A 24,941-nucleotide genomic window follows, 5' to 3' on the forward strand; every position below is an offset into this window, starting at 1 on the left:
GAAAATAATAACCGCTCCAGTTATTCTTTTTTTGTTATAAAGTTAGCACGATATTTGCAGATCGCATTAGTCAATTCATTAATCTTTTGCGCGGTCTACATCATTTTACATGTTTACGAAAATAGTCCAGTTAAAATTGACTGTCAGCATTTACTCTTATTAACCTAAAATCAATCTTTCTTAGATACTGTTCTAATCTAAAATAGAAATGCGCTCAGATTCTCTGATTTATTTAACAGTCTGATTTATTTAATAATCTACGTTGCTTCAAAAACAGTCTGGTTTTTTTTCTGAAAAAAAAAAACGTTTAAAATAATTACAAATATTCACTTGTTTTTGTTACGTCAAAAATATACAACTTTACTTATCTACCGCAATTTTTTCTTCTAATAAATGAATGTAAGGTTCACGGGTTATTTCTCTATATCTTAATGAATTGTCGTAATTAAAAGTCGTTTTACTCTATCGCCGTTTAAATTACAAAATGATTTATCGATCACCAGACTCCACAAAGAACACTTAAGGCCAATTCTCGTGAAGAATTAAACGGAATTAAACGGAACTTTAGTATGAAACCCTTGAAACCATTTCACTGATTATATAATCAAACTTCGTTAATTACCGAAGCTTTTTATCGTCTTATAAAAAAAAGGAATCTAGGACAAAAACTTAATATACTATGTATTACCATACGTTATTGTAAAAATTAAGTCAAATTTGAATTTTCGCATCCTTTGAGGGTATATTGTAATAATAACAACTTATATAAATTTTTACTTTTACTATCCTTGTTCCTTGCTTAAATATTCGATTCATCCGTGTAATGAAAATGTAATAATACTTTCCAGAATATTGAACAAAAATACGTAATTATTTTTATTTCAGTTTCTAGAAATAAATGTGTATTTTAATAGAGCGTATGTTTTGTATAAAGTAAAATAATAATCGATTTTGTTAGGAAAAGTCATATATCGGTCTTATTGAAATCTATTATTTAACCAATCACCCTCAAGCCATTACGCTAGATTACCATACATATATTATGTATGGCTGATGATGTGCTTACACCGACTGTCCGGATAAATTTATCACAAAATCGAACATCTGGCCTAAGGCCAACCAGGTAGAATCATCGTATGTACACAAAGGATACATTTGCATAAAGTGATTGGATTTTGGATTTGAAGCGTGTAATACAGTTGTTACAGCAAAACTTGAGGAAATTTTACTCATAATCATTGCGCGATGATTGGTACTAGTGTAATGCGAATCATCAAATGAGATTTACGAAATATTAGGAAATCGCATGAATGGCGCATCAATACCCACCGTCGCTTGTGATTTATGGCACGAAACGCGAGAACATGTCGGGTCAATGGCAGCATGTCGGACTCATCAAGCTCGAATCGTGGCCATTTCATTAATCTACCCATTACATTCGCACAGATCATATATTTCAGTTCAACTTCCCATACCTGACGAAATCAATTTTATTTATGTTTCAAAAACATTAATAAAGAATTGTTAAATTCTTTCATGAAAGTCATGTTTTGTCAATAATTTCATGTACAGAAATAAAGAGATTAATTACCGTAAATAAAAATTAAAAATTTCGCTACACAGACGATCGTGTCTATATCGATATTTTCAAGCCATAAAAAAAAGAACGTGACAAGAAATCAGCTAAGCATTTATATCTGCTGAAAGCGAATTCAGCTCTACCTTAACGACGATGAGAAATCCGTGACCTACCTCAGAAAAGACTGCCGAAAGAGTAGGAGGGTTGCTCTAGAACGAGCGATAAGAGAAAGAGAGAAAGAGAGAGGGAGGGTGAAGCCTAGAGGGAAACAGGGACGGAAGAAGGACACAATAAACCTTCTCTTACGTATCTTCCTCTTTCTAGCCTTTATTCTCCCTCGTGTCCGCTGCTCGATATCCTTGTCCATCCTTATCCGATACGATGGCCTCTACCGTTTCGTACGTCTGCCACAGTTCCGCCACCCCTGGACAATGTCCGTCGTTCAGATATCTTCCGTCTAATTGCTCTTCCTCCCTCTGTTCTTCCGTGGAACCCGGAAACGAATATCTCGGGATGACGTATGGACTTACTGCAAGGTACAGCGAGAAAGCAAGACGGGAGGGTGGATAAGGGAAGGAGGTCTTTTCTTCTCGGGTGAAAGAAAGAATCTTATCTGCCGCTGGTTATCGCTTGAGGTACGGTCTTAGAGAGGGAAGGGGGGCGGGGGGTTGCTGACGATGACCATCGTTCGTCCTACTCAACGATCGTGGACGGAAGCTCGATAGATGGGAAGGGGGTGAACTTATGGACGAAGTCGCCATTGTGTAATCTCGAATGCGAACGTTAAAAGTGACCTAATCCTCGATAAATTCAATAATTCCCTGCCACCCTGCCGCCGAATTCATCGTGCTCTAATCAGATTTTCGAAAACTCTAGTCCTCGCCCTTCCGAACAAAGTTGATCAAATTGATACCGAAAAATGATGGATGCTTTGAATAATTGAAAAGCGCTGTGCGCTATAATTAGTATTTTACTTAAGTTATCATGTAACAGAAATGATAGATATATCTCGAAGCAACGGAAAACACGATACAAATACTGTCAGACTAATTCAACATTTTGTTCTCTTTTTTATGTTTCTAATTTGTGAAATATTGCTAGAACATGATGTTAAAGTATAAGTTTCTATCATGTATTGTGATAACAACAATATACGTTTGTTCATCCAAAATAATACTATTTTAGCAAACTAGAAACTAAACCCGCGTAATCAGTGTGTGGAATTTAACATTGAATGCCTATCTGGAGTAATCTAAATTCGTCGAGACTCACAATTACCGTGCTCATTCGTGCGCGCAATAAACTCGCATAAATTAAACTGCACTAGTCGCAAAGACCATTTCGTTAAGCTACTATAATAAGGTCCGGTTTAACTTGTGGCAAGAGTATTGCTCCGGAGATTTTTCTTTTTGCACACACCATCGCGTCGCACGAACACCAATATTGACGTCGAAAGACGCGCGTCTTAACAAAAGACTTGAATCCCCCCGTCTCTTTCGATTTCAGGTTTTCTACCAAGGAGTCGGCCACGCACGCCATCGTAGCGGTACACAACACAGACATCAACGGCCAAACGGTAAAGTGCAGTTGGGGCAAGGAAAGTGGAGATCCTAATAATGCTCAACAAACTGGACAGGTAAATGCTCTCTCTATCTTTTCCTTTTATCCGCTCTACTAGAAGGACAGTTTCGACGTGAAATTCCACCCTCCTCCGTGTTCTCCAACATTTACATCGCTGCTCGTATCAAACCGAGAGAATTTTTCTACTTTATTTCATGAATAAGCATTGTCGCCGATTTTCTTTTAGATGCAATGTATGAAAAGTAGAAACAGTGGCCTTACGTGCATCAGTGAATATGAATCACAAGAGCGACTATATTACAGAGAGTCAGAATTGTTTGAAAGAGAATAGTATATGTTGACATTAATATCAAATCTAATCTTCAATACTTGCATGTGTCAAAGCGATGAATGCAGAGCGACAGATTCCTCGATATAAATATAAAGCTCAAGCTTGCCGTTGTTATACGTGTCACTGAAACTGAATAATGAATACTCGCGTCTCAAAGAAGTAAGAGCGTTCAAAGAAGGAAGTAGTTATCGGATCACGACCGGTTTCTTCCGATTTCGCGCGGCTAAAGTGTCTCTGTCGGCATATCGGTATATGACATGAAAGTCCGGCGAAAGAGTAAAGGCGGAAACGGAGAGAGGACAGGGAATCGGGCAAGATTCCGGTCTATTCAGGTGCCTCTTCGAAGTGTGTCGGGCCGGGTCTCTTAGCAATTAGCTCCGTTAGGATGGGTAGGTACGCCCGATCTGGGAATGGTACCCGAAGTACTTCCCAAACCCTCTCGCACTCCCCGATAGTACTTCCGTGCATCCATCCACTGCTACTCGGCCCGTGACATCGCTCTAATTGATCTCTATTCCCATAACGCGCTTCTCCCAGAGGAGCTGAGATATCACGTTAGTACGTATCCTGCCATACCCTGTTCTCGTATTCAACGGAATCGAACTAGTTTGCGTGATATCCCAGTTCATCGTATCGCTTTAATGAAGAGCATAATAGCTGCATATTATTTCCAATAAACCTCTTAGAAGCAAAACTAGCCAAAAATCACTGTTTAAATATCTTATTCGACAATTGTGATCACATCATTCCCTTAATATTGCTTCCTCATTTTATATCACGAATTTTGGAAGAAAATTTTAATATTATTTAAATATTATTAGATGACAAGTGAATTATTGTAAAAACTAAAAACAGAAAAGAAATATATTTTCTTTTATCATAAAAATTAATTGCCTACGCACAAAGAAGAAACTGTTATATTTTACAAAATATATTATTTCACAATAATTCGGTGGAATAATTTGATCTGACTTCACATTGTGCACCGTAAAAGAATGAATGAGTTCACGCGAGGAACAGCGAAATAATAAAAAATAATTTACGTGACGGCAATGAAATGATCGCGTTGAAATTCTCGCGTCGCCCATTTCAAGTGAACGACCACACAAATCTTCGACGGAACGAAATTACCATTCCTGACCCTATCGACATCGTTAAGTATAAAATCCAGACAATGTTCTTGCTCTTTTCTATTTCATTGATCTTTGTGCTCTTTCAGGCGTTATCGTCGGCGACGTACCCATACTACGCGGCGGCGGCAGCTGCCGCCGCGGCGGCGGCGGGCGTCGCGGGTGTCGGAGGCGTCGGTGGCGTCGGCGGTGCTGGACAACTAGGATACTGGTATCCGCCCCAATCTTATCCCACGACAGCGACACAAATGCAAGCTGGTGGCTTTCTTCAAGGCATGCAGGGATATACCTACGGACAGTTCGCTGGATATCAACAGGCGCAATATATGGGGTAAGCTTTTTCACGCGAGATAAGTTCCTCTTTCCCGAAAACCAAGTTTTCGACGACGAAGTTTTAAATAATCAGAAATTTAAATGCAACACGAATATATCATTCCTCCATCTTTTTGCAGCATCGATAGATCATAAAGCAATTCGGAAATTTTTAATTGAAATAACTTGAAACTACATATTAACTTTACAAATTATTAAGAACATATAATTGTTCATAATTATAAGTTCTTAATATCATACAAGAATTCAAACTGATTTATATTGATAAATTTGTCACAAAATGATTTTAGAAATTTATTAATGTGTATTATTATCTTTAATAAAATTATATCACAGCAGATAACATAAAATATAATATTTAGTTTTTAAACATTTATTAATTTATTTGTTAATTGCAATAAAAAATATTAACAATACAATATTATATAATATACTTGCGACATGGCAAACGTTAATATTATATCAAGCAAAATACTAATCCTAGCATTTGTATACTGCTTTGTAAAATTATTCGATTTGACAATTATGCATTTTTACAAACATAGAATGGGAATGGGTGCTGTCCATGCTGCCGGCACAGCAGCAGGATGGGGTCAGGGATTACCTGGGGGACCACAGTTACCACCACACCACGCCACGACGGTCACGGCACCCCCAGGGGTGCAAGCCGCACCCCCGCCACCACCGCCACCGGCACAAATGATGGCCTACCCGATGCAACAGTTCCAGGTAACCATTACTTTATCTATCCCATCTGTACACGCGTGCAAGTGTGCGCCGTACTTGTTTGTGTGATGTTTGTTGGCTAACACTGGAGTGTTTCGCTTTTTACATACTTTTGCATCTTGCCCCTGTTACGTCCAAAAGCAATTTCGTCGGTGCCGGTATTGGCTTGTAAATGTTGCACGTGGAAATTCGATTCGACATCAAAAGGATATCGAAGGCATGTGCGGCAGAAAAGTGCGCATAGTATATGTGTATATATATATATATATATATATATATATATATATATATATATATATATTGTCGGTGATCTTAGGAAACCTCGTAAACTTGATACTTGATATATCATTCGAGAGACCGAGCGATAGAACATGCTACGCTTCAGCAGGAAGAATTTTGCACGGGAGGAACAGTAAACATAGTTACAATAACACGTATGATATAATTAGCTACACATATATATTCGGTATAATATTTTGGCTTGAGTTAACGATATTGCGAGGTTACAGGAGCAACCGCGATATGCTAATTTCAACAATTTATACCAGCATTATTTATGATAATTACATAACGTATGCAAATTATGAAAATTTGCATTTTCTTAAATTATATTACAAACTCAAGATTATTTTTTCTATGAGACTAATAATAAACTGCAATATCATAAACCTGCATTATATTAATTATTAATCTTCAATTTCTCCGTTGCTAATTCAGCCCACAAAATTATTCATTTGCCAAACAAATCGGAAGTTTGCTTAATAATTAATGAGAAATAATGCTGTGTATGAATAAAATATCGGGATCATATATGCTTGTGCATTAAAGCTTATGATGTTTTTTTTTATAAACAGAGTTGGGTAAAAGGCAGAGAGAATATAATATTGATTATATTTTATTTATATATAATTAGAAGTTATAATAAGATCAATAAAATGGTAAGTATTCATTAAACAGTGACATAACATGTTACCCATCTCTACTACAACTATGAATTGATGTACTTTTTGGCTAGTTGCGAAAAATGCATCAATTTTTTCACTGACGAAAATGCTTCATGACAGCCGTGATTGTATTATGATAATTGTGTGGAGAATGTATATAGTATGCATGTCTAATAAATTCACATAAGTAACAGCGAAAAGTAACAAAAACTTTATACAGAATTATTTCTATTATCTTGTACCGAATTTCGAGAGATATGAATAGAAACTGAGGAAAAGTTACTTCAATTTTTTTATCACGACATTTAAAACGATGTTTGGTGTTACAATGGTGTATTCGTGAGATTAATAATGTTACGCTAAACAATTATGTTGTGTACCTCCTTGTGTATAATTATCTTTCTAACGTAATTTTTAATCCGTTTAACACGATTACATCTCTTTCTGGCAAAGTAATTTTAATTTTTTTGTACACCAAACATTGATGGAGCAAGATAGACTCGCTTTCCCGCTCGACACGTGGTTATAGGAGATTGTCGAGATTTAGTTATGTTGCAAAAAAATTGTGGTTCATGGTAGTGAAGTGAAATATGATACTTATCGTAGTTGTTGTCCAGAAAAGTACACCTCGACCATCTTGCTTTCTGCACAGAATGCACACGTAAGAAAGTGCGCACTGCACACACACAGGCACACACGCCATCGCTAAAAACGACACTACTACAAAAAAATCTAGAATATTTGAAAAGAGATCAGGGATGGCTTCGGGCAAGCGCAGCGAATGCATTTCAACTCAGCACCGCTTTTAATGCCCCCGCGTTCTTTTTGCTTCAAGAACAATTTCTGAACTTGACAACTTGAAGTCTCAGAATTGAGATCGACTATCTTAATTTAAAAGCTCGCTAAAAACTCTAGTCTGAAATTTTCAAATTAACTCTGCTGTTTCTTTGTGTTTTCCTTTCCGTCATTTATTAAGTAAATAGAAAAAAAGTTGTATGTAAAATATATTTTAAATTTTTTTAATATTTATATAGTTTTATGTTTATTATAAACAACGTTATTGTTACAAAATCATGCTGATATTATATTTCATATATTTTTATTATCCAAGTCTGACTTTCTAGCTAATTATGTAAATTTTAGATGATTGAATTAAAAAATATAAAATTTTTTCACACGAAGTGAAAAGAGTATAAAGTTTTTTAGTAACTTATTTCGTTAGTAACTTATTATATTATAATATAAAATAACGATAGAAAACAACGCATTCATAAATCTATGGAATTGAAGAGTAAATCGGCTCAAGGTTAAGAGATTCTACTTTAGAGAAAATACAGTTATTGGGAATAAAAGAATAAGTTTCCTGGTCAACAGGACTAGTAGAACGTTGAAATATAAGTAAAATTAAAATAAATTGACTTAATAAATTGAATTAATGAGCGAGTGTCTGGAATTTCGTATTTCCAGACTAATTTCTTTCATCCGTCGTTTAATTTAACGATCCACAAAAATCTCTCTAAATGGACAGGTAACGATAAAAAACCAGTAACGTAATGTTTCCGGTTTTTTAGTTAATCGTGTGTCTATTTCTCGCATTCTAAAAAAAACCTATGCCAAAATGCATTCAACACATACACAGCATTTCCAGATAACTTTGAAATAAATTACATATTTAACAATAGCGTAAAAAAATTTTTAGATTGTTATCAGAAAAAGATACGAACAATTTGAGACATCGTATAGCATATTGTAAGCGCTGTATCGATTTCGGCTTTCAGTCATTAATCTGCAACTGTTCGCAATGCCAGTAAAACGGCCTGTCGCTCATATAGGTATATTATATATGTATATATACTTAAAAAGATATATATACATATCACGCAACTATAGTTGTTTAGTGAGTCTTTTGTACATATCGCGCATAGAGCGGAATAAAAGTCACGTACCATTGCTCGTCTGTCGAAGAAGATATTTCGGTGAGAAAAGTTAGCTCGCTTTCGCACAAATATCTCTTTCCGAAAAACCGAGTTCGCATTATATCACTGCATGTCAAGCGAGATACCACTTTGAAAGTTGCTTGAAAACTAGCTACCGAAACCATCCTCAATTGAGAGAGAACACGAGTTCTTAACGGTACCGATAAAACAATGAAAGAGGGATGAAACATGGAAAATATATCGCGCACCGGGATAAATTGCAATTGGCTTCCCGTTTATTTTGCTAATATTTTTTTTTATTACGAGAGAGTTACAAAGTTTCGCGTAGGATCGTAGGATCTAAAGAGAACAAATTTATACACGGATATTCGCAATTTACAATCATGAGCTAAAGGCTGCGAAGTTAGGAACATGCAAATATCCCCGTGTAAATTTGTACATCGTGTATTCAACTTTAATGAGCAGCTAACAATACAGAATGTAGATCAGCCAATAGAAAATTAAAAAAAAACATAATGTAATAAAATTAAGAGGATCAATATTAGATGGATATCACAAACATCATATGGATATAAAAAGCTATGATAGGCTACTCCCTACGTAGATTTAGACTTGCATGAATATGGAATGCGAAATGTAGACATTGCATGCATTATGCTTCTTGCACTTTATCTAATTCAGCTCGAGTATCCCTCTGGAGTGCCTTTCTTTTCTTTCTTTACTTTTATAAAGTAATATTTATGGCAGATTATATTTATGTTTTTATATATTATAATTTTTTATAACAATCCCAACAAATTGAATAATTATTTCGAAATAAAACGTGACAATTTCAATAAATATTTTATGATTGCTGTGTTATATTAATTGGGATAAGTTTAATTATGATTTATATGGTTTTTCAATTAATGCATTATTATGAATATTACTTAAGATCAAATATACATATATGTCATAATATTGTATTCGGTGCTCTTGTTTGTTACTCACTACTCACTATCCAGGAAGGGATGCTCGAAATTTTCAAAAAGACTATCTTTATTTACATATTTCGGTTCGCAGGCACAGTGATCGCTACCACTATCATCGCACGGCCTGGCTTATCCTTTCTTTCGAATATCAATTAGCATCAGGATAACTGCATCTACAACCTGGCTCAACCTCGTATTCAGCCTGAAATTACTCGTTGCAGCTTATTTTTGTGCAAAAGGATAATATTTTCGTCGGAACGAAAAGGAATGGAAGAAAACATGTAAGAAACGAAAGTAAAATAAAAAAAGTGATATTTGCGTCTATTTTATCAGTATAACAATTTATGATATTCGATCGTAGATTTCGTATTAATCTAAACTTGATTTTTCTGATAACGACTGAGAGATTTGCAATCATTAGATATTGCAAGAAAACTCATTAACCTAATCTTGCGGTTACTCCGCCATCGCCGAAGCGCTTTGAATTATAATACAAGTAGTTTACTACTTGTACATTATATAATTATTATGCGGTTTTTACGTCCTTACTACTGCGCCACACAGTGGAGGTTGAGTCATGGTAAAGGTAGATTCAGATCGATTAGAATCCATGTAGTAGGAGAATGTGAGAAACTGTAACGGAGAAACAAGAGTGAAGAATGAAGCAGAAGCGAGAGAGAAAGAGAGAATGAATGAAAGAGAGAAAGGAAGCAAAAGTTAGAGAGCACATAGACGAGCGCGAAGACGAATGAAAGAGAGGGAGAGAGAGGACTATTGTCGAGCATATTTCTATTACTTTCTTGAAATTCGGACCAAGATTTAACCAGCGTTTGTGTGTTCAAATGGTAAAGTGTGTTCTTGGTTGCGGTCCAGCTAGCGGATGAGGACTGGCTGACGCCTAGCCTTCTAGTGTGATGGTAAGCAAGTACACCCCAACAGGAACAACTTCTACAGCAACAACAGTTACCACCACCATCACCACCATCATTTCCTCCTCCACTACTACCACCACCTCCAACAACAACAATAACAACATTTCCATCATCATCGATGCACAATCGACCGCGACAGCAAAAGCAGTAGAACTCATGCCGCTTCCGGCTTGACGATGCGCGAGTCGAAAGGCAGTAACCACGAAAAGCAGATAACACTTGCTTAGTAAAAACGAAGAAACAAAGTGAGAAATAAAAAAAATAGTGATTAAGGATCATAATCCTAGGTAATCTTGCGCAAGATGCATCCAATATCCTCAATTTCCCCCGTAAGTTTTCACGTCCAGTGTAAGAGAAAAGAACCGCTACCGATTACTAAAGCGGAAATACCTCTCGTCCAGTCTGTAGGATAATATAGCATCTTGCTCGGCTTGAAGAAATAGATAGCGTTTGCCGTTACAGTAGTAATCCGAAGCTTCAATACAATACAAATCCGGAATACACGTAAACAAATCATTCGTAAATGGTCTGACAGTGTTTTTTTTTTTTTTAGCGAAACTGGCCAATTACGCATATACTATGTATCGTCCAGCGATAATGAGTATACATGAGAAATATGAGTCCGCACACACGTTCAATGGGATTGTGGTTTATCACCATTTTAACGAAGCGCATAAATTCCTTGATCCTCTCTACGAAAAAAAAAGAAGAGTGCCGACAGATCGCAGGATAACAGATTCGTTACACGGATTCATTATTTTTGTAGTTTGGGCTTAACCGCGAAAATAATAACTCAAAGACATAATGTCGAAAGAGACGCTCACGACCAAATGCGACGGCCGGTGAGCGGCTACGGTGTATAAATGATAAATACAAAGATTAATCGAAGCATACTCTCGTGAAGATATATAAATATATATATATATATAAATGAAAGAATATATACATAAAAGAATAAAGATTATTATAAACAAAATTCAACAATTAGCTAGTTAGATAGGGATGTTATATTAAAAGTTATTCAAAGTCGATTCGATATTCGGCGACAAGGAGGAGGTGGATCTTGTGTATATTCAATAGCGCAGCATTTTTACGAGGACAAAATAATCTCGACCCCTTTGTACAACTCGCCCGTCTAAAAAAACCACGGAAATTATTATTGGATCCACGTATCTTATCCCATTTCCACTTGCGAAAAGACTTCGTATTTTGATCAAATATATTTATTTATCGGATTCGTGGCCAAACGATATATCACACATTGAAATTTTTGCAGGCAATTTAGCATCCGTTTTTATCATTCGAATCTGTCTTTCGGACGCGACGCGCGTATAGACCTGTTGGATACTTTTATAAAACAGACGCGCCGTAAAAGGCATCGACGAATTAGCACACATTCCAAACTGAGAAAGTGAGGAAACGCGAAAAACACCGATCAGATCACCGTGGTTTTTAAGTAAACATTAGATTTTTATATAAAATGACTATGTAGAACCAAAGGAAATCGAGATTTTGACGTTTAAGCAATAAAACGTTATAAGCTTAGGAAGAAAAAAAGCAGCCATTAATCCCTCCGTCTCTTTATAAATCAATCTCGCTGCGTAAAGAACGAGAGAATATACGAATTCTTAACAACGAACAAAAAATAATACTAATAGAATGGACAAGATATAGATAGAGGAGACGGCGCGTGCACGCGTGTATTTTAAATTGTTCGGTGAGCGGTAAAATGATCACAATATCCTCGTTGTCCCGAATTTCGACTTGACCAAATTGATACAAAAGAAAGACGAGACCGAAACTCGTATAAATCGTGAACATGTAAGCAATTGCATGAGTGCAATCGTACATATGGGAGAATGCTAGAGGGGGAGGGAAAGAAAGTATGAAAGAGCGAAAAGAGAGAAGAAAGAATGAGAGGGAGAGAAAGGGGAGCGTGAGAGGAAAAAGCCGAGCGACGAATAAATTGCACAGCACAAGCAAAGGGCGAGGAAAGAGGAGTTAAATAATTCGTAGATAGACATATTGCACAAACAGCACGAAAGTTAGATTAGATGAATTAAGTTTTTTGTCCACGCGTGCCCTGTCCGCGCGGCAGCCGTTTTAGGATCTTGATTGTACATAATCTCATCATCGACGTGCTCCTCCGCCATTAAAACTATCCGCTTGCTCTGGGGAAGGATCGGCCAGAAAAAGTGGGACGAGGAAGCGAATCGACGAGGTGATAGCACGAGCAGTTTCAATACTTGAAAAGATGGGGAGCGGCTGAAACTTATTGCAACCCGTTTCCGTTATCTCAGTGCTCGATCGTTTGTATCTCCATCGTCCTGTTTCTTGCTCCTCGTATCTACTGCCTCTTCTTACCCCTTCGGTTTTAAGTACCACAACTCATACTCGTCGTATCGATAATATCTTGTCCTCGCTTTTCCTTCGAAAAGCGTTTATATCGGAGCAATGAGTAGAACCGGAGTGAACTTATATATATAGAAACTAGTGCAATTAAAACTTCAAGCCCTTAATCGTCGAAGAATCACAAAAAAAATAATTTTGATTCGATATTTCTTTTTGAGATCGAAAACATCAATTTTTTGAAAATTATATATTGCAATTAAATTCTTACATTTAATCTTTCGCTGTGAGGCTCTAAAAATTATAAGTCTGAAACTCTAAAAAATTATGTATTTTGTATAGAATATATTTGAAATCCGATATTCGACACGAATCTTCACGTCTCTCTTTCGAATATCTCTCTCGTGACATATTCCGTGGATACGTAATCTATAATTTTGCTCGCACGAACAGATAAAGATGATAAGGAACAAAAATAGGAACAGAGAGAAAGAGAGAGAGAGACAGGTTCGGTTAGATTAAGAGGCGAAGAGAGCACATCGATGATGACTGAAACAAAAACGAGATAGGACGAGCGATAGACAACTTTGATATTAATCAAAAGATAGACGGATCGTGCTTTAAACAAATCAAAAGCGACGTTTCTCAATCAAAAAAGATCAATGATCAAAGTACGGCACACACGAATACTCGAAACGTAGCGAAGGAGGGTAGAGAACGACACAATCAAATCTGCCCAACATCGCATAGAGTTTAGATGTTTTGTGATGAAAGTAGAGAAAGAAAGGGTGAGAACGAGAGAGAGAGAAAGAGAAAGAAAGAGGGAGAGTGTGTGTGCGTGTCTGTGTGTCTACCAACGATCCGTCGCGATTGTGTCAACCAGATAAAAGAGTGATTTTCCCGTGAGAGGAAAGCTCGACAATAAAAATCGCCACATTTCAGCGTTTTCAATCGCGATGAATGATTCTGATATAGTAATTTATATACATAAACAAAATTAAGGATAATAGTATTGCCGCTATATTGGCTGCATTTTGTCGCCTTGCTCTTATTTTGATTTGCAGCTTTACAAAGAAATGTAAAAGAGAACCACATTATATATGAGTTTCCAGTTTTGTATGTTTCAGAGAGGATCATCAAAAGATATGTTATCAGATTTATTTCTAATTTGTGTTGTTGTTGGTATATATGTTATTAGAAACATATTTATTCATACATACGTTCAATTATCTGCACATAATTTTCTTACTGAATGCATTTAGCTTATTCTAAATTTTATTATGTCTTTAGTTTAGTACAATATATGAATTATCATGCACGATCGCACGTGATGTAAGCGCGACCACGATTATTTCTTGCAGTTTTTGCATGTTGATGAACATCAATTTTTATAATCATCTTTCGATTCAGTTTTGTCGTAACCTGCACCTTGAAAAAATTTCGTCTACGTCATTGCGATTAAATATTATTCTTTCATTGTTTATCTTTATAATGTAATAATGTTATCGACAAATATCTAACAAACTATTAAGAAAATTAAAAATATCAGAGAGTGTAAATATATTTACAATAAAATGCAGGTTACAATCGCGATTTGCAAAACTTTCATATTATTTAAAATTTTAGCTTAAAACGAAATCGTCATGCTATATATAACCGAATCTCGTTTTCTAATAGAAATTGGGTGACTAGCCTCGAGGACACGGCACGAGTATGCAAAGAGAAAGCAACAAAATTATAAATAAATATATATACATACGTATAAATATAAAAATGCATATATATATATTATATATAAATATATATACTTGCGCGCAGCGGCGGCGAGGGCTGTTATTTTCAATCGTCGTGCGTAAAACAAAGCACTGTGCGTGAAAAAGAGAGAAAGAGCGTTAGCTTTTAAGAAACGACATGAAAAAGAACATATATAAGTAAAAAAAGAAAATATCGTGTACATTATTAGTTAGGCAAAAGAAATAAAAATATAGGTTATTTTTGTGAAAGGTGGAACGAGCGAGGGGAGAGAGGGGGAACAGAGAAAGATCGTGTGGCAAGAGGGACCCAAATGGCAGACTGTAATACGAATTATGCAATAAGAACCCGTTATCGCGTGCGTTTGCATCTGTCAATCAACTCCTGTACAGTAACCGGGAAGCGTTTAATCGATAAAAGGATTATTAATTGGATTTGACACACTCTAATTTTACGTTCCTTATGTTCCGCCCAATCACTCCCCTTATCGAATTGCTCACTGTGCACTACGACTCGATTCCACCTTCGACAGAGAAAAAGTAAGGGATCCCGCATTCTTTCAAAGAATCAGCGTGGATATCCGATCTTGTAAAAAGTATTTAAAAAAGAGACGCCTTAAACATGAAGGCGTGTGTATAACTTGATGTAGTCCTGTATGTTGTCTAGGACATATACCGAGTGGAGCTAGCCGATTGTGCGAGTCTTCGCGTTAAACGGGAAACCAAAATGTAGCATAAAGTGATAGATAGATAATTATTAATGTAATCTGACCTGAACAGTAGGCAAAAACAAAGGGGCAATGGAGTCGCGGACGGAAACGACGGATGACGGGGAAGTGTTGAAACGGGGCGAAATAAATTTGTATAAAGAGCGGGCAAGCTTGACGAAAAGCCACACCACATAGGGCAAAACTAGCAAAAGAGATCCGCTTATGGTACCTAAGTCATGGACCCATTCGGGAAAAGGGACACGCGCGCGCATACACGAGGTGTAAAACACGTACGCGTATATGTAAATACACACAACACCAAATACACAAAATGCACACAGCATACGTGTAGAATATAGCGGCGAGAAACTTAACAAAAGCTCTAGACGTAGTCTAGTCTAATCTAGCTTGTCGATCATTAGGTTAACGAAGTAAAAGCGTTCATGAGGGATAGTGCAATAACTAATATCCGCAAGTTATACTCAGCACTCTTATACGGCACAAATGGCAGGACACGTGTATATGCATACACCGAAAAAAAAAAACAGATATTGACATGTATAAACATATATACATGTATACACATACACACAGAAACGCGTGCTGCGGCTGCTGCCTCCATCCTTTGTCCGCGTCCTCAACTCACAGTTCTCAGATTCTACAATCTGGCAATTGGCGTACTAGATAACGTGATAACACACCATTTCGAGATTTTTTATTATCGCATTGTTCAAGCTTTACCGAAGCGACCGCACCTGGTTATTCAATCCTCATCGAATTACTACGGTCTCAAGTTGCAACAAAATTCAATGCGTGCCTTTTTTTTCTTTTTCGCTGCTCGATTCCTGTCACGTAGCGTGTTTCCTCTCTTCTCTTAGTATCTCGTAACGGGCACTATGTCTTCTTCATCCGTGCGTCTCCTCCCTTGATGCTCTCTTACTTGTTTCCACGTTTGTCCCTGATGCCACCGCATATATATTCCTCCGCCTGAACAGACTTATCTCGCGGAGACTTACCAAACGATAGTCGACAATCATTGAAGAAACATACATTTAGAAACTTGTACGTGTTCTTTTCACCGAGGGCTAGGTATTAATTATCGTCACCGACGTGTTTGCACAAAGTCTCGTGCAGGCAATGGACAGAGGAAGTGGCATATCGGACTTGGGGAAAGTAAGAGAGCAAGGAGTATTAATTGCCTACGATGCTATCCTATCGTGTTCGTAATGCTTTTGCCTCTCGCGAGTGTACCACAAAACGTGATTTTGATATCGATCAACACGTAGGTACCGCGATGCACACACGAAACATATCATCGAGCCAATCAAGCCGATCCTACCACTCCCAATTAGGAACTGCAATGAGGGATGTGGAATGCAATTAAGCGATTGATGCTTCAAGTTACTCAAACCGCAGTTGTGCTCACGAAAACGGGATTTTTTTTCTCTCTTTTCGCGACTCTAGAGCGGTGACGCTTAAGAATGAAACTTGGCCGATCCTGTAAAATTTATTGTTGCATACTACATTTGTTTCGATCATACAAATTGCGTGCGTAGCAATGACAATCGTTATAATTTACTTCGATGTAATCTGAACGTGATATCAAGAATAGTATTCATGGGCTGTGTACTTAAATTAAGATGTCCCTTTAGTTTCCGTTCATGATTACTAATCTTCGCACTTCCGTGAAACTTTTTATAACTTTCAAATATCTATGAATGACAAATTGTTAGGTACAAGATAGTAAGTTGTTGGAATTTTTAGCGTTTTAATTAACATACAACATAGGCATATGGCATATCAGATGTATTTTTTACGGGAATAATTTCATTGATTGTTATAGAAAAACAAAGTTAATTTTATTCTAAGAAGTACTATTCTAAGAAGTACTATTGTTTTTTAAACTAAATTTTAAATCGTAAATCGCAACTAAACGTATAATTTCTTTCTAACCGAGGTGCATTTAACTTAACTATTTATATTTAGATGCCCCTCGAGAATCTAACATAATTCTTAACGGGACGAGGGCAGCAGTCAAGCCAAATTGGGATACTTACCGATGCAAAGCACTGTGGAAACAGCTTAGTATTAGAGCAAGAAAGGTTTAAGAAAAAAAAAGCACAGTGAAAGAAAACAAAAGTAGGAGCCGTAAGCATAGATACCGAGCATAAAACATAAAGTAATGTATGTATATAATCATATATATTATACAAGAAAGACTACAAACAACAAGACATGCGCATCTATATATAATACAAATATGTATATTATATATACATATATGCATATATATATGTGTAAGATGATAAAATTAGCCAACAGATAGAAGCTATAACGAATATAAGCTTAACGAAGAGAAGAAGGGAGTGAACGAATGCGGATGCGCGGCATATATAAATGCGCGCTCCGTGACATACTGTGTTAAATACCTTTAGTTGTAAGAAATAAGAAAACACATTGAGATGTAACTCGTAAGAGAAGATAGATGTGGCTAGCCTGCCGGACCCCCTGTGCCCCCAAATATAGATACATGTAACGTATGGAGTGATAGAGAAAGAGAGAGAGAGAGAGAGAATGCGTGAAAGAAAGCGTGTGTGTGAGAGAAGAGATTAATAGGGCGAACATGCGAGGAAGAAATGGAAGAATACGAATGTGTCAGATGGCATACAAGGAAAAAAGGGTGAGAAAGCGTGAGAATGAGAAAGAATTAGAGAGAGAGAGAGAGAGAGAACAAACGAGGTGTAGTATGCTTCAGCAGAAAAAGCATTAAGAGGTAAAATTCCAAAAAAGAGAGTACGATAATTATGATCGCGTCCGATTCATACAGAGATTACGACGTTCCTTCATTTTTCTTGTAGCTTTTCGTACGATTTGACGAAGTATGCGTTGCGGGGCCCCCGTAGATATGGCCCTTTTCCCTATCCCGATGCGATAAGCGGCATATCACTTACAACCGTACGCTAAGAAGTTAGGTGCCTTTATCCACTTCTTTATGTGTATGCATTTCGGTAAAGAGGACAACGAGAAACTGAAAAAAAAAATAGCGAAAACGCGGACAATCGGGTGAAAAATATAGTCATCAGTAAAAACATACACATATTGTATATCGCGCATGAAATGGCACGGCGAAGCTCGAGGGAAGGGGCCGGGTACGACATCCATCCATCGTGCATCGTTCGGCACTGTGCTCATATTACGAAAACAGCCACCGAAATGTCGGCACGACGAAAATAAACGGCAACAAAGCGTCATAATAACGAAAGCGACGGGAGCGATCAAGCGCTCGCGACTTAAAGTATACTTCCGCGATTAAACATATGGCCCGCGGGGTCCCATGGCAGAGCCTCGTTACATATTTAAGTTGAGGAGCTGGAAATGGCTCGAGAGCGCGTCACGTCGAGCGAGAGCCGTATAATGTATATGTAATTTGCAACGATGCGTGACGGCCCACGCACAAGACAACAATATACACAAATCACACGCATATAATACACATGTAGAGAGAAGCGAGAGGAGCTGGGAGCCGTGTACTACGCGCGCGGGCAGTAGAGACAGACATGTGTACACAGGTACGGCGAGATGTGTACACTTGCAGAAACAATTTTCACACAATATATACACACAACACTATCGCGAGACGCCCTGGGACGTGCGTAAGAAAAAAAGAAACGTGTATGATATTATATATACATAACATAGCATATAAAAGTACATTATAAATAATGATGAATATAAATAAAAATATATATAAATACTATGGAAAAAAGTAAACAAAGTATAAATATGAAGGAAGTATATAAACGAAAATATAGGATAAAACACGCATAGGCTTAAGAATACAAGATATTATTATGATGATGTATGGTTGGTTTATAATGTAAAATATATTATAGAAAATGTATATTGTGTTATTTCAACTTCCAATCAATCCTGCATCAATCCTTGAAATAAAATATAATTGCTTGCTTATAATTCTTGATGTATTTTTGATGTATCCTATATCATTTTTCATTGATTTTTTTTTTCAATATATACATATAAATATATAATGTATTTATATAGATATATTTTTATTTTGATATGCATTTGTAAAAATAAGAAAATTGAATTTACTAAAACTTTACTACTTTTCTCTCGTCCGTAATTTTTGCTCGGCTAAAATAATTTGGTAGCGATAATCTTTTCCATCTGTTTATATGATGAAAACAAAGAGTATTTAACTCTAAGTACAAACAGCGCGTAACAATTAAACGTTTGCATTCAGCAGTAATTAAACGTAAACATCGCTCGCATCGATAGTAGCCGCGAGATATAACGGTTGTATGCGTTCTGCCCGTTAAAAAAATAAGGGTTGGGCACCACAACGCGGGTAATTATACAAACGTGACGAACACGAAAACGAGAGAAAGAGAAAGAAATATACGCACCACACGAAACATTAATCGAGAAAAAATAGAATTATAACTTCAATTTTTAACAATCGCATTTTAGCCTAAAAATATTTATATTTATCTTATAATATTTAAAGTAATTTCCATATATAAAAACTTTTTCATATATACAGCTTTCGTATATATAAAGTTTAACGAACATTGTCTAAATTGACAGGAAAACTATTCAAAAATTTCTAAAAGTAAAAGACAGAAAAACACACACATCAATAAAAGTTAAGAAAGCGAAGAACAGGGTAAACGATTTGCCAATTTAAACACCACGTATCACATATAGTATATTCTTTAACGTTTTCTACATTTTTTTAAGTATTTCTGACAAACGTAAGAATGCTGAAAACTTGCATGAAATATATTGTCCAAATGTATTTTTCAATGATTAAATGCACTCCAATCTCTCCCTTAATAATAACCGAATAATGTGAGCAACGGTACCTAAAATTGAAAATAAACAATTAAGCTGACGATTTTCAACAAAGTTTGTGCCGGGAATCGCAACTGTGGATGCAATGCACCCTTTGCGACGCAGTCCCGTACATTCGTGCGCACCTGTACACGTTTCTGCGTAGACGGGGGATCGTGTGTTGCGTATAGCCGGTAGATACAGCCGCGCTTAATTGCGAGGCAGGGGTGCGATGCCCGGTTATTTTAGCCCAGACTGACAGACGCGCGGACATGACAGCCGAGGAAGTCCGAGCTCCCTGTTCGCGCCGCGTGTGCAGCAGCAGCAGCAGCAGCAGCATCACAGTAATGCTCAACCACTCACATGTCGTATTGCGCTAATCATTTTCTTGGCAGTTGCTAATTTTGCCGGGCCGGAAAACTTCCTTTTTCACAAAAAGCTCACTTTCTCTTCGCGTTTTATATCTCCACGGGATAATTTCAAATTTATTTTGGGAAACTGACAGTAGTGATAATACGTAGTGATACACACGTGACGATAAATATTGAATAAATATGCGGGCAATCACTTTGTTCTCTTAGCATAACAATATTTTAAAATATAATAATTATGAAACAAAAATAAATTCAAATAATTTGGTCAATTCCAGAGTCTCTCATGCCTTAAACTAAACAATTCCATATTTGGATAACGTGATTGAAATGATAATTATTTTCAAATTTTCGTGTACTATATTAATTGGTGTCCTATCATTGACGAGATAAGTGCCGTTATACATATAAGATCACACAAGTTTTTCTAAAGAAGATTGTTTAATAAAAACTGTAAATTAATATCACATTCACAGTTGCAATATGCAATCTAATTCTTAAGAAATATAATGTAAATTGTGTATTTCAAGATCTTTAATACGCGATAAATTGAAAAAATGCATAAATTTATAATCCATACACAAATTTTATAAATTTAAAATGTTTTAGTTATCAACGAAAAATTACTATAGCAAATAGTGAGAAATAGGAATGTATTTCTTTGCCAAGATTCCCAAGCTCAGAGCTAATGATTACAAAAACTTGGGAACCTCTATCATTCGGATACATATTCACCAATAGACGTATACATATATACGATCTATCACGTATCTACACGTACGTGATGCATAGATAGGCGCTCGTCTCTCTGTGGGCGGATACACACGCGCGCAGATCTCGCGTTAATACATCGAATACCCAACGGCCGTACAAGAGAATAGCGTAGTATAAAGCATAAACTACAATTAGTGGTAATCCGCGTGACACGGGCATGGCACCCTTTGCGCATATTAGAGCATTAGCTACCGACCTACCGACTCATACGAGCGAACCGTACATCATTTCAGGACGTGCCCACGTCTACTGGCAAAATCGTTAAATTTACGAAGAAACATGACTGACCCGATATATAATGAATGAATATAACTCGTTTAGCATGTCACTCGTATCTACGCATGATTATATGGATCGTTTTATTATTATTATTGCAGGATTATTATATTGTCAGTTTTGTTGGTCACTAAATTTGCTGAGATTTACAAAAAAAAAAAAACAGTGATGACGAACAAACTAAATGTTAAGATTTTGTACAAAAAAGGTAACAAATTATGCTTTGTTAGAAACTGATAATTATATGTATATAAGACTATTCTTATTTGCATTGCAATTTCATTTGCTGCTTCTAAGTTGCGAAAGCTCGTTACATCAATTACAATGATAAACGGATCTCGCGAATGTGGTCGGTTAATGCGGTTCTCGCGATTATCGAGACGTTGACGGTGCATCTTATGGATAAGGGCTCTGTGAATCCTGCCACTTATCTGTACAGTCGAGGTATGGGAATGGGAACACCGCAATTTTATGGTTTTGCGGAAATAGATATGGACTACAGTCAAGAGCCAAGTGAGGCAGAACACGATCGTAAAAAAAGGAGAGGTATCAGTCTATTCTGGGAAAGGTGCATCGTCTGCAGAGTCTGTTTTAAGAGAATGAAAGATTCTAGAAATGTAAGTTCTTTTTCTAACAATAAGATTTGCGACGTAAAACAAATTACTTAAAAGTTACCATTAATCTTGCCCGTATCAAACCATTATCGATAAGAAGTCGGTTTATATGATATACATCAATTACGATTACATGACTGCATATATATATATATATATATATATATATATATATTTATTTATTTATTTATTTTATGTATCTCTAAACACATTAAAGTTTCTATAAAATAAAGTCGCACAGATAAAGCGAACTCTTTATGAATCATAACTTTTGTAAAAAGAGAATGAATTAATGCAAGCATATCATCATCAGTAAAGCAAGGAAATCTTCTTTATTTTAATAAATTGTTGTTTTGCATGCAATGCAATGATTCATAGAATTCTGCATATTTTCTGGTATAAAATTTTTCATATAAAGATTTACGTGTGTAAAAAGTTGTAGCCAGTTATCGTGGTTCAAATCACATATTTTTTTTACATAAAATATTGTCAGGAAGAGTTTGAAATAATTAAATTTACCTTGGAATAAATCGCATAGCTAGGATGAAGTTTGGTTTTACAAACTAGATTCAGGAATTGTGTGGTACGTTCACGCTAGATAACCTGTTCCATATCAACAGTCAGTTCCAGTTACTTTGTAGTAATTTGCCTAACAGATAGCTATGGCGTAACTTTTACTAGCGAATACAAATCAAGCGACCTGCATGAGTATCCATAGTTGAAAATTTAAGCTTGGATGACTAGACATACTGGTTTGCGACAACGTATCTTCTTTTTGTGATATTTCTCACAGATTTTCCAAATTGGTTCTGATTTTATATATTTATAATCCGTTATTATATAATTTTTATCTACTATACATTTTCTATTTACTATCTTTTTTTGTTCAAAATCTAAAACTTAACTATTGTGTTGAAACAAATTTATGTAGTTGACTAGTTAATAATACCTATATTTTTCAATTTCTTCATATTAATTTATTAAAAATTTGTTGAAAGCAAATATTAGTTTTGCATGATATTACAATATTTTGTCAAAAGTAGATTTGTCTTTACTAATATTTACTTCTTTCTTAAGAATTTTCATGTGTAAATTTTGTACAAAAAAGTAAAAGTTTATGTGTTTTTAAATATGTAACAGTGAATATTTAACTTTATTTTTTATATTACATATAGTTATCTGAAGTTAAAGGCCATTAATTTAAGCACGTATTGTGAATATTTTGCCGATAATCAGTTTTGAAATGAGTTTTTAGTATACATTTTTAACGTAAAATTATGAACTGCTTTATACAAAATCTGTAAACAGCGCGATATATGATTAATGCAATACCGGCGCGAAACGAGTGAATAAAACGCATTTACAATGTTTTATCGGTGAATATAAAAGATTTATTTTCAGGATAATCATTTATTAACTGTTGCACGATGTTAATCATCACATATTTATCTTCTAACAGTGATAATCTTCACGGTTATCATAAAATGAATTTCGCTGACAGTAGAAGTAAACAAGTAATATCCCATAATACCATATGTGCCAATTAAGTCTAATTGATGCCTAACCCGAACAAAGGAAATGCGGTGCGGAATTCCAATTCCTTCATTTCAATCAACAGAAAAGTTTAGAGCAACAGCCTCGGAATGAAGCAAATGTGGTTCGCAGAATTGGCCTCATCGGTCACCAGAGAAGCGTGGAACAGCGTAGTTCCCTCTGCCGTTCTCATTTGCGGTTGTCGGTCCACTGCCATTCCGCCGCCCTCGCAACCGCTTTCGTCCTTTACACCTTCGTATATTTCGTTCCAGCAACATCACGTTACGTTGTAAGTCTCCTCCGAACGGCCGTAAGATGCATAGTGATTGATTGTTCGGTGCTTCGATGTACGCCGAAACTATTGAAAGTGGTCGGAACGGACCTTGGAAGCCAGCAATTCGATTCTCACGCAATATACCGATTAGACCATCTTGCTATAACGCAGACGATAAAATTACGTAATAAAAGAATTTTGAATGTACAACATTTATGCCATCAGCATTCTGGATTCCAATTCATTAATAATATATTTTCACCAAATATCTATCAATTGATACTCTCACATGTAAGTTCAGTCTTTTCTTCTCAAATATACCTACTAACGTGAATATTATTCTGAATAAATAAATATTGTTATTTAGAAATAGTTTGCTATAGTTCATTTTTGTCCTTTCCACATCCTTAATTTTAATTCTGCTGTGTCTTCTATATGAACTTGACAAAGAAACATATTGTTTCCAAACAGATATTATTAATAATAACAATTAACTCAATTCTTTCAAAAGTTTCTTTAGCATGATTAAATAAAAAATAAGTAATATATGAATGTTTTAAAAAGGTGTTATAAGTCCAAAAGATAAAATTTTGTCCTTAATGTTGATTGTAATATAAAATTTACAATTCAAAAAAATATTTAAGATCATCATATATCAAATATGCAAAAATGCACTATTTTAATTTTATACTATATTAATGATTATAATGTGGAAGGAGCATATATAAATGGTGATGAAATTAATATCCCTTTCATAAACGCGATGCACACGTGCAGAAGCAATAAAGTGCACAATCTCTTGTGTGCATAGTCTCTCAAACTTGAAAATCTAGTCAAGAGTCAATGTGTGCCAATTACGAAAAGCTATCTAAATCTCCCTCGAGGGCTTTTCTCGCTCCAAAGGTGGAATGTAAGTATATCGATCTAAAATCTAAAGCAAAATAGGCAAGATATAGTATCAAAAAGTAATT

General features: G+C 35.9%; 1 protein-coding gene across 10 annotated transcripts in view; it reads left to right on the top strand.

Moving 5' to 3' along the window:
• LOC139769533 (uncharacterized) overlaps positions 1 to 24,342 on the top strand; it is a 405,408-nt gene extending 381,066 nt beyond the window's left edge. For 5 of the 10 annotated variants that reach the window (XM_071700652.1, XM_071700655.1, XM_071700654.1 and 2 more), the window contains 4 exons: positions 3,086 to 3,215; positions 4,711 to 4,952; positions 5,500 to 5,683; positions 23,782 to 24,342. In XM_071700652.1, the coding sequence (XP_071556753.1) occupies positions 3,086 to 3,215; positions 4,711 to 4,952; positions 5,500 to 5,683; positions 23,782 to 24,303 (1,078 nt within the window). In that variant the 3' untranslated portion in view covers positions 24,304 to 24,342. Of the gene's footprint in view, positions 1 to 3,085; positions 3,216 to 4,710; positions 4,953 to 5,499; positions 5,684 to 9,623; positions 9,857 to 10,383; positions 10,594 to 14,490; positions 19,176 to 23,781 lie in introns of those variants that run through there. The other 5 variants (XM_071700657.1, XM_071700659.1, XM_071700656.1 and 2 more) reach the window with 5 other exon arrangements.
• Positions 24,343 to 24,941: the final 599 nt, after the last annotated feature.

Source organism: Temnothorax nylanderi, unplaced genomic scaffold, assembly GCF_030848795.1.
Source record: "Temnothorax nylanderi isolate EJ_2023f unplaced genomic scaffold, tnyl_v1.0 TNYL_tig0023_pilon, whole genome shotgun sequence".
Lineage (NCBI taxonomy): Eukaryota > Metazoa > Arthropoda > Insecta > Hymenoptera > Formicidae > Temnothorax > Temnothorax nylanderi.